Source organism: Leuciscus leuciscus (assembly GCF_965113295.1).
Source record: "Leuciscus leuciscus genome assembly, chromosome: 1".
Taxonomy (NCBI): domain Eukaryota; kingdom Metazoa; phylum Chordata; class Actinopteri; order Cypriniformes; family Leuciscidae; genus Leuciscus; species Leuciscus leuciscus.
The window spans coordinates 54190989-54203055 of record NC_138725.1 but is presented as its reverse complement, the minus strand read 5'-3'; the positions used below and the strand labels follow the sequence as shown (position 1 = coordinate 54203055).

Below are 12067 nucleotides of genomic sequence, written 5' to 3'. Positions count from 1 at the left end.
TGAAATTAAGACCATTTTACCAATCACACTGAGACACTTAAAATGATACCAAACATGAAAAGGAAAAACAATAGATTCACAAGATACATCATATGTGATATAGACATTCTTAGTGAACTTTTGGTGACTTGACTCGCGAGAAGAGGAAGGGGGGAGGGAGAGGGGGAATGAGTTGAAGTCAAACAAGGAGACAAGGAGATAAGTTTGGGCAGGGCAATGTCCTGTGCTCTGTCTTTGCTATCTTCTGTCCAGGGTGCATTTTATGGCTTTATTGCAGGGTGAGTTTTGTCTTAGCAGGAAAATCAGTCCTTACACTGTAAAAAAAAAAAAAAAAAACTTCTAATAGCCTGTTTTGTTTTGCTCTGACAATACAATTTTTGTCATGTCTATATCTTTTTTTTTCCACAGAAGAAGGGATTAATCTTTCTGACTCTCCCAAACTGAGATTGGTCCTGGTTGGAGTGACAGAAGCTGGGAAAAGTGCTGTTGGTAATGCCATTCTGGCCAAGAAAGCCTTTGATGAGGTTGGGGTAAAGACTCGAGTGAGTTTCCCGTGTCAGGGTTTGGTGAGAGGACAGCAGGTGCTTGTTGTTGACACCCCGGGTTGGGAATGGTTCAACGTCAATGGCTCCTCTGCATCAGTATGGACAGTGAAGAAGGAGATAATGAGGAGTATGAGTCTGTGCCAGCCTGGTGCCCATGCCCTGCTGCTGGTGGTACCACTGTCATTCTCGTTCTCCCAGCGTGAGTGCCGTGCCGTGGAGGAGCACGTTGAGCTGTTTGGTCCAGAAGCCTGGAATTGCAGTTTGGTGCTCTTCACAGTCTTAGACAGAAAACAGTTACGTGGTTCCACCCTAAAGGAAGAAGTGAAGTTGAACGTGGAGCTACACAGGCTGGTTGAGAAATGTGGAGGCCGTTTTCATGCTCTGTACAGCAATTCCAAAGAAGGTGAGAACCAGGTGGCTGAACTTCTGGCCAAGATCACGAAAATGATGGCTACCAATGGAGGGACTATGCTCTACAGTGAGAAGGTGTTGGAACATGCCAGAGAAATGGAGATAGAAGAAGAGAGAAGATTGGAGGAAGAGCTAAAGAAGAGGGAAGAGAACATAGAGAAAGTGAGAGAGTCATTGAAGGCAAAGGAGTTAAGAAGGTCGAGAAGGAGAACAGACCAACAGATATTGGACGGTAAGACAATATTCTTAAAATATTATTAATCTTCTTGATTGTTTAAAAAAAGGAAAACATGTGACGTTATATTTGTGAAAAAGAACTGAACACAAGTTAAATGAGAATAAAAACCTCAAATATGTCTATATTTTATTATTTATACTTTTATATTTTATAATGAAATTTCTTGATAATGAAATTTCTTAGATAATTCATAGTTCAATGCTTTCAAAAAATACAGATAGATAGATCTGTTAACTACTGTGTGCTGCTTGGTTGATTTTGTTTAGATTAGTTAGGAATAATTTTCGTTGGCGAAGCAAAAACAGACATAGTAACTGAATATTACATCAAATGTGAGCAACAAGTTTATCAAAGTCTCTGATTAACTGCGGCTTCATGACTACAGTCAAATCACGAACAGCAGCACTCTTGCTCATGTCAAGGATGTTTTTCTTGTTTTCTACAGATAAGGAACAGAAAGCCTCAGCTAGATACAATAAGAACAATGACCTGCCTATCAGTGGCAGAAGTAACTTTCTTCAGAGCTGCAAACAACAATGAATTATGAAAAGGACCTCAGGATAAAACAGTCATATCCACCCCTGCAACTTCCACAACTCACCACCAGAAGCCAGGCCATCATCATTTCTCATGTGTAGTACCTGATCCAGACACTACAGAGTTAACCTGTAACATCCAAAGCAACTTACAAATGAGGGACACAAGCATGCTCAGGCACTTTATTTACATAATTATTGTTAATGATTTACAATATCAAAGCGCAATACATTATTGTAATGTTTTTCATTCAAACATTTCCTTTTTGTGAAAATGCTCTGTCATGGTAACAAAAGAATATATCATGACATTAACAGTTTAAAAGTGTACAGATAGTATGACTTCCGCAATGTTCTGCTCTGCTTTTACCAGTTTTGAGGTTTCAATTTTAAATTTAAAAATAAATTAAAATTGTACAATTGTGTAATGCTAAATTAAACCAGGGGTTTTCTGTGACATTTTAGAAGTGAAACTGTTTGTCATTAAAATGTATTTAAATTTTCTTTAATGTGCAAAAGTTATTGTCTTCTTTTCATTCTTGTCTTTGACAAAATGCTTTGGCCAGAATTACTGTAAAAATGCTAAAAGTGCTACATTAGTTTTCAGTCCTCTGATACAATCAGTCGGCATCTTTCAGAATTTCCTTTTATGCTTATACACTCATTTTATAATATCACTTGATCTGTCATTGTTTAACTGAAGCACTTGAAACTCTCACACCCTAATAGCAAATAACACGTGTGACGCATAAGACACACACATAAGTGCAATTACCTTTTATAATAAAATATGTGATATTTCACAGTGTAAATCATATGTACACAAAGTTTTCAGCTCAGACTTCCACCAGTATGCAAGGATTTTTAACTCCCAAAACATTAATTTGCCATGTGCTATACATTAACAAACCAGACAGCAGGTCTAACTGTTGGTCTAAATTGATGCTCATCTCAGCTCTTCTCAATCTTGAAACATACTTTTGAAAGCTTTTTAAGGAAGAAAAAGTTGCTCCAACACTTCCTGACTCTTTCTAAACCTCCAAATTCCTATGCATAAGGAATCATGGATCTTCTGCCAGGCCTCCAGTTCAGATTTCCATAGAGCTGCTCTGGAGCGGATGAGCAGAGAGGCCTCGCTCTTGCTCCCTTTGGCCAGACTTATACTGTCTTGGCAAATAAAAATGACATCTAAGCCAATAAAGAGGGCATTTAGAGTGATGAATCCAGCTCTAGCAGACTTTGAGAGAGCTAGTGGTGTCCCTTTTGCCAGCTGGCCAATGTCGGGAAGGTCTGCTGCCAGTTTGGGAATGCTACGAGCACTTTGTGCTTCCTGGAGCCCGACCTTTGTTGCAGTCGCAATCACCTCCTCAGTTTTGAGTACTTTAACAGCTGAAGCTGCATCTACCAGAGCATCAATACCTTTGGCCACTCCTCCTGCACGAGCTATCAACTTTCCTGCTTTAAACATATCCACAACATTGGGTTCCTCTATACGCTCACTACAGGCCCGCTCCAGACAGTCTAAAATCTTCCCCACATCATCCATGTATCTCTGAAAAATGTTCTGTGCATTTTTCCCATGGTGACTGTTGACTGCTGCTTCAGTGATGCCTGTGACTAAGCTATTGACCCCACTGGTCACCCCCAGACCGACACCTGTCAGAGTGAGAGCCAATGACACTCCTGCAGTGACAGGGGCAAGAGCAAGACCAACAATGGACAAAACACCCCCTGCTATCCCAACCGAACTTCCAGCCACAGTGGAAATACTGGCCCCCATCTTCATCTTGTCCAGCTGAACTGCATTCTCCTCCAGGTCTGACAGGAACTTCTCCATTCTAGAGCGACACTTACTGAATAAACCAATGAAGTGCAGAGCGTGGTCCTGAAAAATGAAGGTCAGCTTTGTGTTCGGGTCCATCCTAGACATTAATAGAAAAAATACAGTTTACAGCCACATTTCACGATGCACCGGAGTGTGAAGAAAACATCGGATCATAAAAACAGGTCTCACCTTATTTTGCACAACTGCTTCAAATGATCAAGCATTTTTTTCATGGAGTCCTCACTTAAGTTCAAGCTGAACTTCACAGGTTGAGCCTTCTTACATCTGTAAAGAGTTTAAGGAGGATTAACAAAGACTATATTTTAGAGATTGTCATAAAAGCAAATCATCTTTGAATTCAGGTTGAATGATTCCACTCAGTTTGGCCTATAGGTTATGATGAATAATGAAGATGTTTAAATCTTACCCCAATATTACCCTAATATTTATAATACTTGCCTATAAGCATCTTCAGTCCACAAAACACTCTTGGATCTGTGAGGGGTTGTAAATGTAAACAAAATATTAAATATTGATCTAACTATGGACCTAAACCTTCAATTTAGTTGATTTAGTAAATGCCATTGAGATTATTGTGATAATCTGTGTGTATTAACATGTTTATCAAATTACTATCCTTTTAAATGAACATTGCATGAATGTCAGTACTAACTTTTTCTCCATTCTCTCGCAGATCTTTTCTGTGATACGTATGTATTTGTCTAATTGAAAAGCTAGGACGTCCAAGTTACTGAGTGAAGGAAGGAAGAAGGTTTCTGCATTTCGTTTAAAGTGGATAAGGAGAGGAGAGGCCATTCTGGCAGCTGTGATGACTGATCGCACACTTTCAGGACTCTCAGCCTTTGGCAAGAAGCTCCGTCCAGTGAAGACAAATAGTGAGGTGACTGTGAGCTTCTCCACTGCATCCAGGAAGTTGTCAAGTTTCTCCAAACCCTCAAGTGTGTCCTTCAGGACGGCACCCAGTTCCTTCTCCAGCTCCTGGAGTCTGGAGTCAGCCGTGACCTGAGTTAAACCACTCCACAGGTACTCCCCAAAAGCCTTGGCTTTGTTCTCTGAGCGCTGAACATGGTCAAACCTAAGACTGACTTGGTCTGCTTGGTCCTTGATGTCTCTCATCTTCTCCAGCTCTGTCTCTCTCTGAAGGGTCCATTTTTGTTGTTTGTCACAGAAGTCCTTAACTGTCTGAATGTAGTTGAGTGTGTCCACTACATACTCAGACAGGAGCTCCTGTAATTGTTCCCTGTGTCAAAACAGAGCAATTTACATAGTAACTATGATATTTCCTATCTGAATAAATATGTGATTAATGCATTTCAAAATATTTTAATCATAACAGTTTAAACTACTTAGTAGGTAATTCTGAGCAGTCAGAGCAGATTTTCAGAGAAATTTTGCCTTCCTGCCATTCAGAAGGGCTATTCTTGGTTGGTGTAGTTCATATTAAGATCTAACCTATAAGTTGTTGACTACAGTTTGTTGTGGTGTGTTTACATTTTTACACTCACTCTAAAAATCGCTGGGTTAAAAACAACTCAATTTGCAACCAGACACTGGGTAAATATTGGACAGAACACATGGGTTACACATTTTAACCCAATGTCAGATCATTTAGACTAAAAGCTGGGTACATTTTTGACCCATGGTTATTATTTCCATCTTTCTTGTATCAAATGTTAGGCTAAATATATTCATTTAATTTATATAAATTATTTATATATAGGCTAATATATTAATAAAACCTGTCTATTTTGGAAATGAATGGATATTATGGTTCAACAGATACAGACAATATATTGCGTTTGCTAAGTGATATTAAAGAAGAAAAATGCTTTCTGTCTCCTCTGTCGGATTACAGCTTCACCTTCCGTCAAACACTCCCATTATTCAACAATGTAAATATGGTAGTGTCTCCCAATAGCGTCTGGCTGCAGACTTGCACTTGCACTATCAGACTTGCACTCTCTCAGTAACCTGCGCTTCCTCTGCAAGTGACGTCACTTACTATATGTTTAGGCAGTGCCGTCGCAGGCGGGGTGCGAGGCCCTGTGCGAACTTGAAATGCAAGGCCCTGCTCTTTGATGTGGATGCTTAAATCGGTTGCGTTCTCTTGCAGCTGACATGTTGGCCTTCCCTCGCTTTAGCTCCTTTACCCCTTTCCCGTCTTCAGTGAGGACGCATTACGTAATAACATAGCGCAATGAAAAACCCGCTTAAAGGTGAACTAAGTAACTTTTTTACCTTAACCGAACAGCTTCGGAGTCATTGGAATAGTTATATGACTTTTTTTGGGTTGAATGGTGGTCGTCTCGCAACCCCCCCAAGCGCCTGTGAGCCGAAAAATCACCCTTGCAACTTTGGGCCGGCGGGCCGCCGCTGATACTCAGCGTCAGGGAGTATCACGTGATATCAGGTCTTGCGATGTAACGAATTGCTTTACGGCAAAAAAATCTGCTAAAATTCTGTCATTATTGCGCTCCCACACGCTGTTCGAACCCAAATGAAGATGTTTTAAAGAATGTCCCATCTGCTTTGATGTCGTTGATCTACTAGCCTCTGGTATCTGAGAGTCGCCAACGAGTTTTTCGACAGTGTTGTCAAATATCTATTCCGACGCTGTAGGGGGAGCTAGAGAAACCTGCGAGCAAAAAGCGAGAATACAGCGAAGAAATTCCCGAAACTGCATAGCATAGACATAATAAATACATAGACGCCCTATTGGCTGCTGGATCGTACGTCAACGGCGCCGCCATACTGCGGAGGGCAACTTTCCCATACCTCTCATAACGAGAATTGAGAAAAATGCCTATTTCGTGTGCTGCTTGGGGCTTTACAAATCGCCACACAATTGAAAACAGGTCCCAGGGAATTACCTTTCACAAGCAAAACTGAAAATTTGTTTCTGGTTGTATTGCATTTACTATTTTTATTTTCAGAGGAGAAAGGCCGCGAAATTTAAAAATACTACTGTTATTGTGTCACGAAATGTAGTTTTAAGAGTTTTTCAGTCGACAATGTAGTTGTTTAAAGCTCAAATCTGTGGTTTATTTATAAAGATAGCGCCTATTTAAAAATGTTATCTGACGGTTTTGGAGTTGTGAGATCCAGCGATCACCGGGCGCTCAGCGCTCATGTACCCCGCCGAGAACAGCCTTACCTCGGCTAGTGCTTCTGACGTTCGCCGCTGGATCTGATGTCTTTAGTCTAGTGGTTAAACATGAGAATAATTCGTCTTGTGTATATCTAACGGGCGATCTTTGGTCTCAATAATCTATAATTTGTTCCTTGGCAAATCGTTTTGACTGAGGGCAAAGTGAAGTTTCATAACTTTATATATTTAAGCTATTTAACTTTAACGTTGTAGCCTGCTGTATGTTTGACTGAATCGTTTACTTTATTTCTTGACTTGTATAGATTCTTATACCTTTTAAAAACTGAAATTTAACAAAAAGAGACAGGGTTGAGTCATTTTATTTTATATAGCCTATGTAAGAATATTTTAAAATATATAAATTTACATTATTTATTATTGTTATTATAATAATATACCACTTGCGATTATCAATCTATTATAGTTATGCTGTTAAATTATTGTACTATTCATAGTAACTATTTAACTTATTATTTTTTATTGTCTATATTCTGTAATTGATATTTCATATTCTATTGCTATTATTATAGTATTATACATAAACTATATGCTATTATCAATATATTATTATTATTATTATATTATAGTACTTATGATATTATATAATTATACTTTTCATTACTATTTTATTTGCTGTATAGGCTACTGTTTGTTTATTTTATTGACTAAACTATTTACTATTAGCCTACTTCTCACTTTATCTTATATTTACTATTTGCATTGCACTGTAGTTGTACCATATTATGTATTACCATAAAGGATCTTTGTTATTGCTAAAATCGGGTCAATGACAGAATATGCTTTTTCCACAATAAGAAAACTTTATTTCATTTAATGTGAAAATTTAATTATATCTCAGTTCACAATTCTTATCCAAGAATAAAAAGCCAAATACATGACAAGCCTGAGCTTTGGCCATTCCTTATTAAAAAAATTATTTTATAAGTCTAACTATCGAGATTTTAAATAACTAGGGATGGAACTTTTTTGTACACCACATACAAACCACTGAATGTTTTTTGGTTTTTATCCAGAAAAACCGCAGCTCACCTGATTACTTTTGATTACAGCGCAGTCTTGCCCTCCGCAAAATGGCGGACGCGTTGACGTATCGCAGCAACGTTCCAAAGCGGCCAATAGGGCGTCTATGCCCTGCTTTAATTTGTTGGATTTTTTTTGTTTTAGTTTTTTTATGTGACCTTCACGGAGACATGTCATTGATACAAAATCATACACAACCAATGTATTAATAAAAATAAATACATTATTTTAAAAATAATATTAAAAAAATACAATAAAAAAATTTAAACAGCAGGATTGCGAGGCCCCCTAGTGGCGCGAGGTTGCGCAGTCTATGCGACGGCTCTGTATTTAGGGTATGATTAGGATTTGGTTGAGGGTTAGTTGCATGTAATTATGCATAATTTACTGTTATTGCTATGGTAAGTACATGTTACACAGTCTGTAGTCTGAGAGTGCAAGTGCAAGTCATGGTAGCTGATTTTGTTTTGAAACGCGTCGCGGCTATATGTGAAATATGGCCGCGTCAAATCCGGTTTGGCAAACCAGCAGTGGGTTTGCTACATACCCCAGCAGGCTGGCTAGTTTGTGAGGAGGAACATCATTTCTACTGTGAGTGAATCTTAACCCAGCGGTTACACAACAATGTGAAAATCACCCAACAGGCAGATCACAGAAGTCTAGGTAAAAAAACAACCGTAGGTTATGGGACTCTGTAAGAGCTATAAGAACATTAAATTCCCACACCCAAACAAAACTGATGGAAAGATACAAAATAGCCAACTTGTTTTTCTGCATTCTCGGCTGTTGTTTTGTGATAGACTATCTCATCTGAAGAAAATTGTGTTTGATTCCTAAACTTCCACAAACTAGCCTAATGTTCTTAATTCACGTTGAAAACAGAATTTAAAGTTGCTGTCTTTTTTCTGTTTGATTAGGCCTACATCCTGACATGTCTTTTTATTTTGGACGTAACTTTGTGTAATCATAAATATGGAAAACAAGATGATAAAAAAATTATAAATAATAAATGTAGCCTACCCACCTGGTGCCCATTGTAGCCTATTTCAGAGTAGTCTCTGATGGTAAGCTTTGGTGATGAAACTTGTCAAACTGAGTTGAGAAAGCAGGAGGGAAATCTTTTGTTTTTGCTCCGGAGCTTTAAGTTTCGCTTTCTTTTCTCTGCGTTTTCTTTGCTCCGCCCCTCAGCACAGAGGTTCAAGGTTTCAAAAGAATTGTGCGTTAATAACCCGTCAAATGCACATCTCAACAGTAAGGCTACTCTCATGAAAAACACTTTCATATGGAAGTGTTATTAGTCACGTCACCGGCCCTAGACAATATGAATGGCGCATTGTCTGGATGTACTGATGGTGACTGTCTGACATTCCACAGCTGCAGACTTTAGCGCGGTGACGTCACGTATGTTACGACGCATGCGCAAAGTATCGTGTTTATAATACACACGTGCGCCGTACTGACTGCTGTTAATTACGCATGTAACTTACAAGTTATATTTAAATTAATTTCGGATGATATTAACGTGTGTTCGAAAGCGATGGATTCGATGGCAGTAAGCATTATTTATGCTGTTTAAACAATTGTGGGTTTGTGTTAACGGCTTTTAATTGTAAGAGATGCCAGATAAAATAAAAAAACAAGTTAAAGTTATGACATGTTTTATGATATGTATTAGCATTCGAAATGACAGGGTTTCTGCAGATCTTAAAAGGATCTGTAAAAATCTTAAATAGCCTTTAAACAAATTAAGGCTTGGAATATGTCTTAAAATAGAGCAGAAAGACTTAAATTAATGAAGTCATGTTGATTGTTGCATGAATTGCAAAAAAAAAAAAAAGTTGTTCCTCAGTATCAGATTGTATCTTTTTTTTTTTTTTTTTTTGCATTTAAATATTACATTTTACAGACAACTAGCAAAACATGTCAATCCTGGGCCATGGATGGAGTACAGCTGTGACATAACAAGCAGCAACCATTCTAAGCATAACAGGCCTACCAGCTTTTGATGTATTAACTTTATCATTATTATTTAATTCTCAGGGCATTCCCAGACAACAAAACCTAATTGCAGTTTCTTTAATGTCTGCTTTAATGTGCTTTAATTCATATTGTAGTGTGCACTCTACATTGTAATGGAGGGGTGTTTTGATTTCAATGAAGTAATCCTTTATTTATTTTTATTTATTTATTTTAAATCCAGAGTGACATGCTAACAATTACAAGATGGTGGTGCATCCTTCTGCTGAGCAACTATCCTTTGAAGTAAGTTAGATCAAGTTGTACTGTATTTAAAATGTTGCCAACTTATCTGTGAACATAAATTTAGCAGATTAAAATAAATACCAAAAAGTGTTTTTAACTATAGATTGCAAATAATCATTGCGTTTATCAATGTAAACAAGTGGATTTCAACCCTGGTCCTGGAGATATCATTAAGAACAAACTGTCTTTATGAGACTTTATATTTTAAACATTTGAAGGCCAGATGCTGAAAGAAAAGAACTCCGGAAAAAAGAGTAGAGGAGAGAGAGAGAGAGCAGGTATTGGTTCTCACTTTAATTCTTGAACCGTACAAATAACTGAGTTTTGAAAATGATGCTACTCTTATTCTTACTCTTCAATTTAGAGGCGATGGAAACCCCCCTGCCTGTTTATTACTTGACCAAGGTAAGCACAGTATAAACTCCTATCAATTTATTCTCTTTTTAATTTGTATTATGTAAAGTTACATTTTAGACTGACTGTTGGCTAATTTGGACAGATGCCTCCTGACATTCTGATGATGGCGATGTGACTTTCCTGAGACTTTCACTGGCGTGCAAGATTTTCAGGGACGTTGTCAGTGAGCCCAAATTCCGAGAACAGGCCCACTTGAATGGCTGGACAGTAAGCTCTTTAAATCCTTAATAAGTAGTGAGTTCTGTCAAGGTTACTTGAGTAAGTCTTGCTATCTGTCTGTCTGTCTATTGTCTTTTTCTGATAGACTGTATTGCCTTCAAAACCTTCAAACTTTCAGCTTGAAAACCAGCTTTCAGGCTATGTTTTTGTTGTTCATAAACAAAGTAAGTATCTTAGGTACTTTACAGACAAAGGCAATAACACTCAAGCATATCTTTGTCTAACATCTTCCAATAATATGTTTAAAATAAAAAATCATTCTATGACTCTGTACTATGTTAATGCCTTTCTTCAAAATGATTCAATATTGTTTGTTTTGTATTTTATCTAAATTAGCATTTACCTGGGTATGTAGGTGATGGCAGAAGGGGAGTCCTGCGTGGATTTTATTCAGATAAGGAGGTTGAGGGCTATTGCTCGGTTAAATGTTTTTTCAATGATGGAGGGGAATTTCAGGCTGAGTAGATTTGAATGGTCTGTCTGTCTGTCTGTCTGTGTCTGCCTGTGTCTGTCTTTCTTTGTTGATGTATAGATATATATGTGATTATATGTATGTGTACATATCTCTATTACACAATTATCATCTTTGTTTTGAAATAAGTTATCACTGTTATGAGTTTGTCAATCTCTGTATCCCATATTATGCATGCCAACTCAAAAACAATGTACTGTATGTAGTTGGTTTAACTTCAAACTACTTTATTGGCATAAATGTTTTATAATATATAATCCACAAAAATAAACAAGAACCATCACAGAGGAATGATTAAAATAAGAAATATATAAGGTGCCATTAATGTTTACAGTAATTTTGTAATTTACACAGTGAGGTGCAACAAAATGTGAAAATAAAACTTTCAATAAAATACTACACAGATATTACACAGTACTCTGTAATTCCTTATAAGTTTACCTTAGATCAGGCATAGTTAAAACTATGGATATGCGCTGTACTCCTTTTTGCTGCTTTCATTATTACTTTGGAGTTTTTTAAATAAAAACCGTCAAATATGCAGAACAAACACGTGACGTCACCTCGTAACACAAATAAGACGCATGCGCTGTCACCGCGATATGGCGCATGCATTTTAAAGACACACGTAACATACGTGATGCAAATACGTGACATCACTTACTACAGTCTGCAGCGAGAAGTATTTGCACAGCTCACATGCCTTTTGGGATAATGTGTTTGTTCCATCCACTTTGCTTAATAATAAAATGTATTTTAGAGTTAATTTTCATGCATTTTTATACATATAATGTCCTGGGGACAGAAAGGTCACCCATCCGGTGGAATGGCTCGAAAGCCAAAGAAAGAAAACATCTGTATTTTTTACTTTCTTTAGACAATATATATATTATTATTAGATATTGTATACAATATCACTCAATAATATTACT

General features: G+C 37.5%; 2 protein-coding genes and 2 long non-coding RNA genes across 5 annotated transcripts; 3 read left to right on the top strand and 1 right to left on the bottom strand.

Annotated features, from left to right (window-relative positions):
- Positions 1-262: 262 nt before the first annotated feature.
- On the top strand, positions 263-2034 carry LOC309475404 (uncharacterized protein; the record flags this gene model as incomplete). Its single annotated transcript, XM_082138166.1, has 3 exons — positions 263-278; positions 409-1188; positions 1640-2034. 3 exons carry the CDS (start codon positions 263-265, stop codon positions 1732-1734), a joined length of 891 nt encoding a protein of 296 aa, XP_081994292.1. The 3' UTR covers positions 1735-2034.
- On the bottom strand, positions 1900-9120 carry apol (apolipoprotein L). 2 transcript variants are annotated; one of them, XM_082142613.1, is made up of 6 exons: positions 8790-9120; positions 4663-4816; positions 4229-4554; positions 4015-4050; positions 3745-3840; positions 1900-3652 (listed from the first exon to the last, which is right to left on the bottom strand). In XM_082142613.1, the coding sequence occupies exons 1-6, from the start codon at positions 8798-8800 to the stop codon at positions 2722-2724; spliced, it is 1554 nt and encodes a 517-aa protein (XP_081998739.1). In that variant the 5' UTR covers positions 8801-9120; the 3' UTR covers positions 1900-2721. The 2 variants fall into 2 exon arrangements, with proteins under 2 accessions (XP_081998739.1, XP_081998738.1); XM_082142612.1 differs by having other exon boundaries at positions 4229-4816; positions 8790-9119.
- Positions 9121-9214: 94 nt separating this feature from the next.
- Positions 9215-10305, top strand: LOC309479625. The gene is made up of 3 exons (XR_014199336.1): positions 9215-9317; positions 9966-10027; positions 10246-10305. It is a non-coding gene; the product is annotated as an uncharacterized lncRNA (long non-coding RNA).
- Positions 10306-10386: 81 nt separating this feature from the next.
- On the top strand, positions 10387-11612 carry LOC309479615. Its single transcript, XR_014199333.1, has 3 exons — positions 10387-10432; positions 10527-10651; positions 10749-11612. It is a non-coding gene; the product is annotated as an uncharacterized lncRNA (long non-coding RNA).
- Positions 11613-12067: the final 455 nt, after the last annotated feature.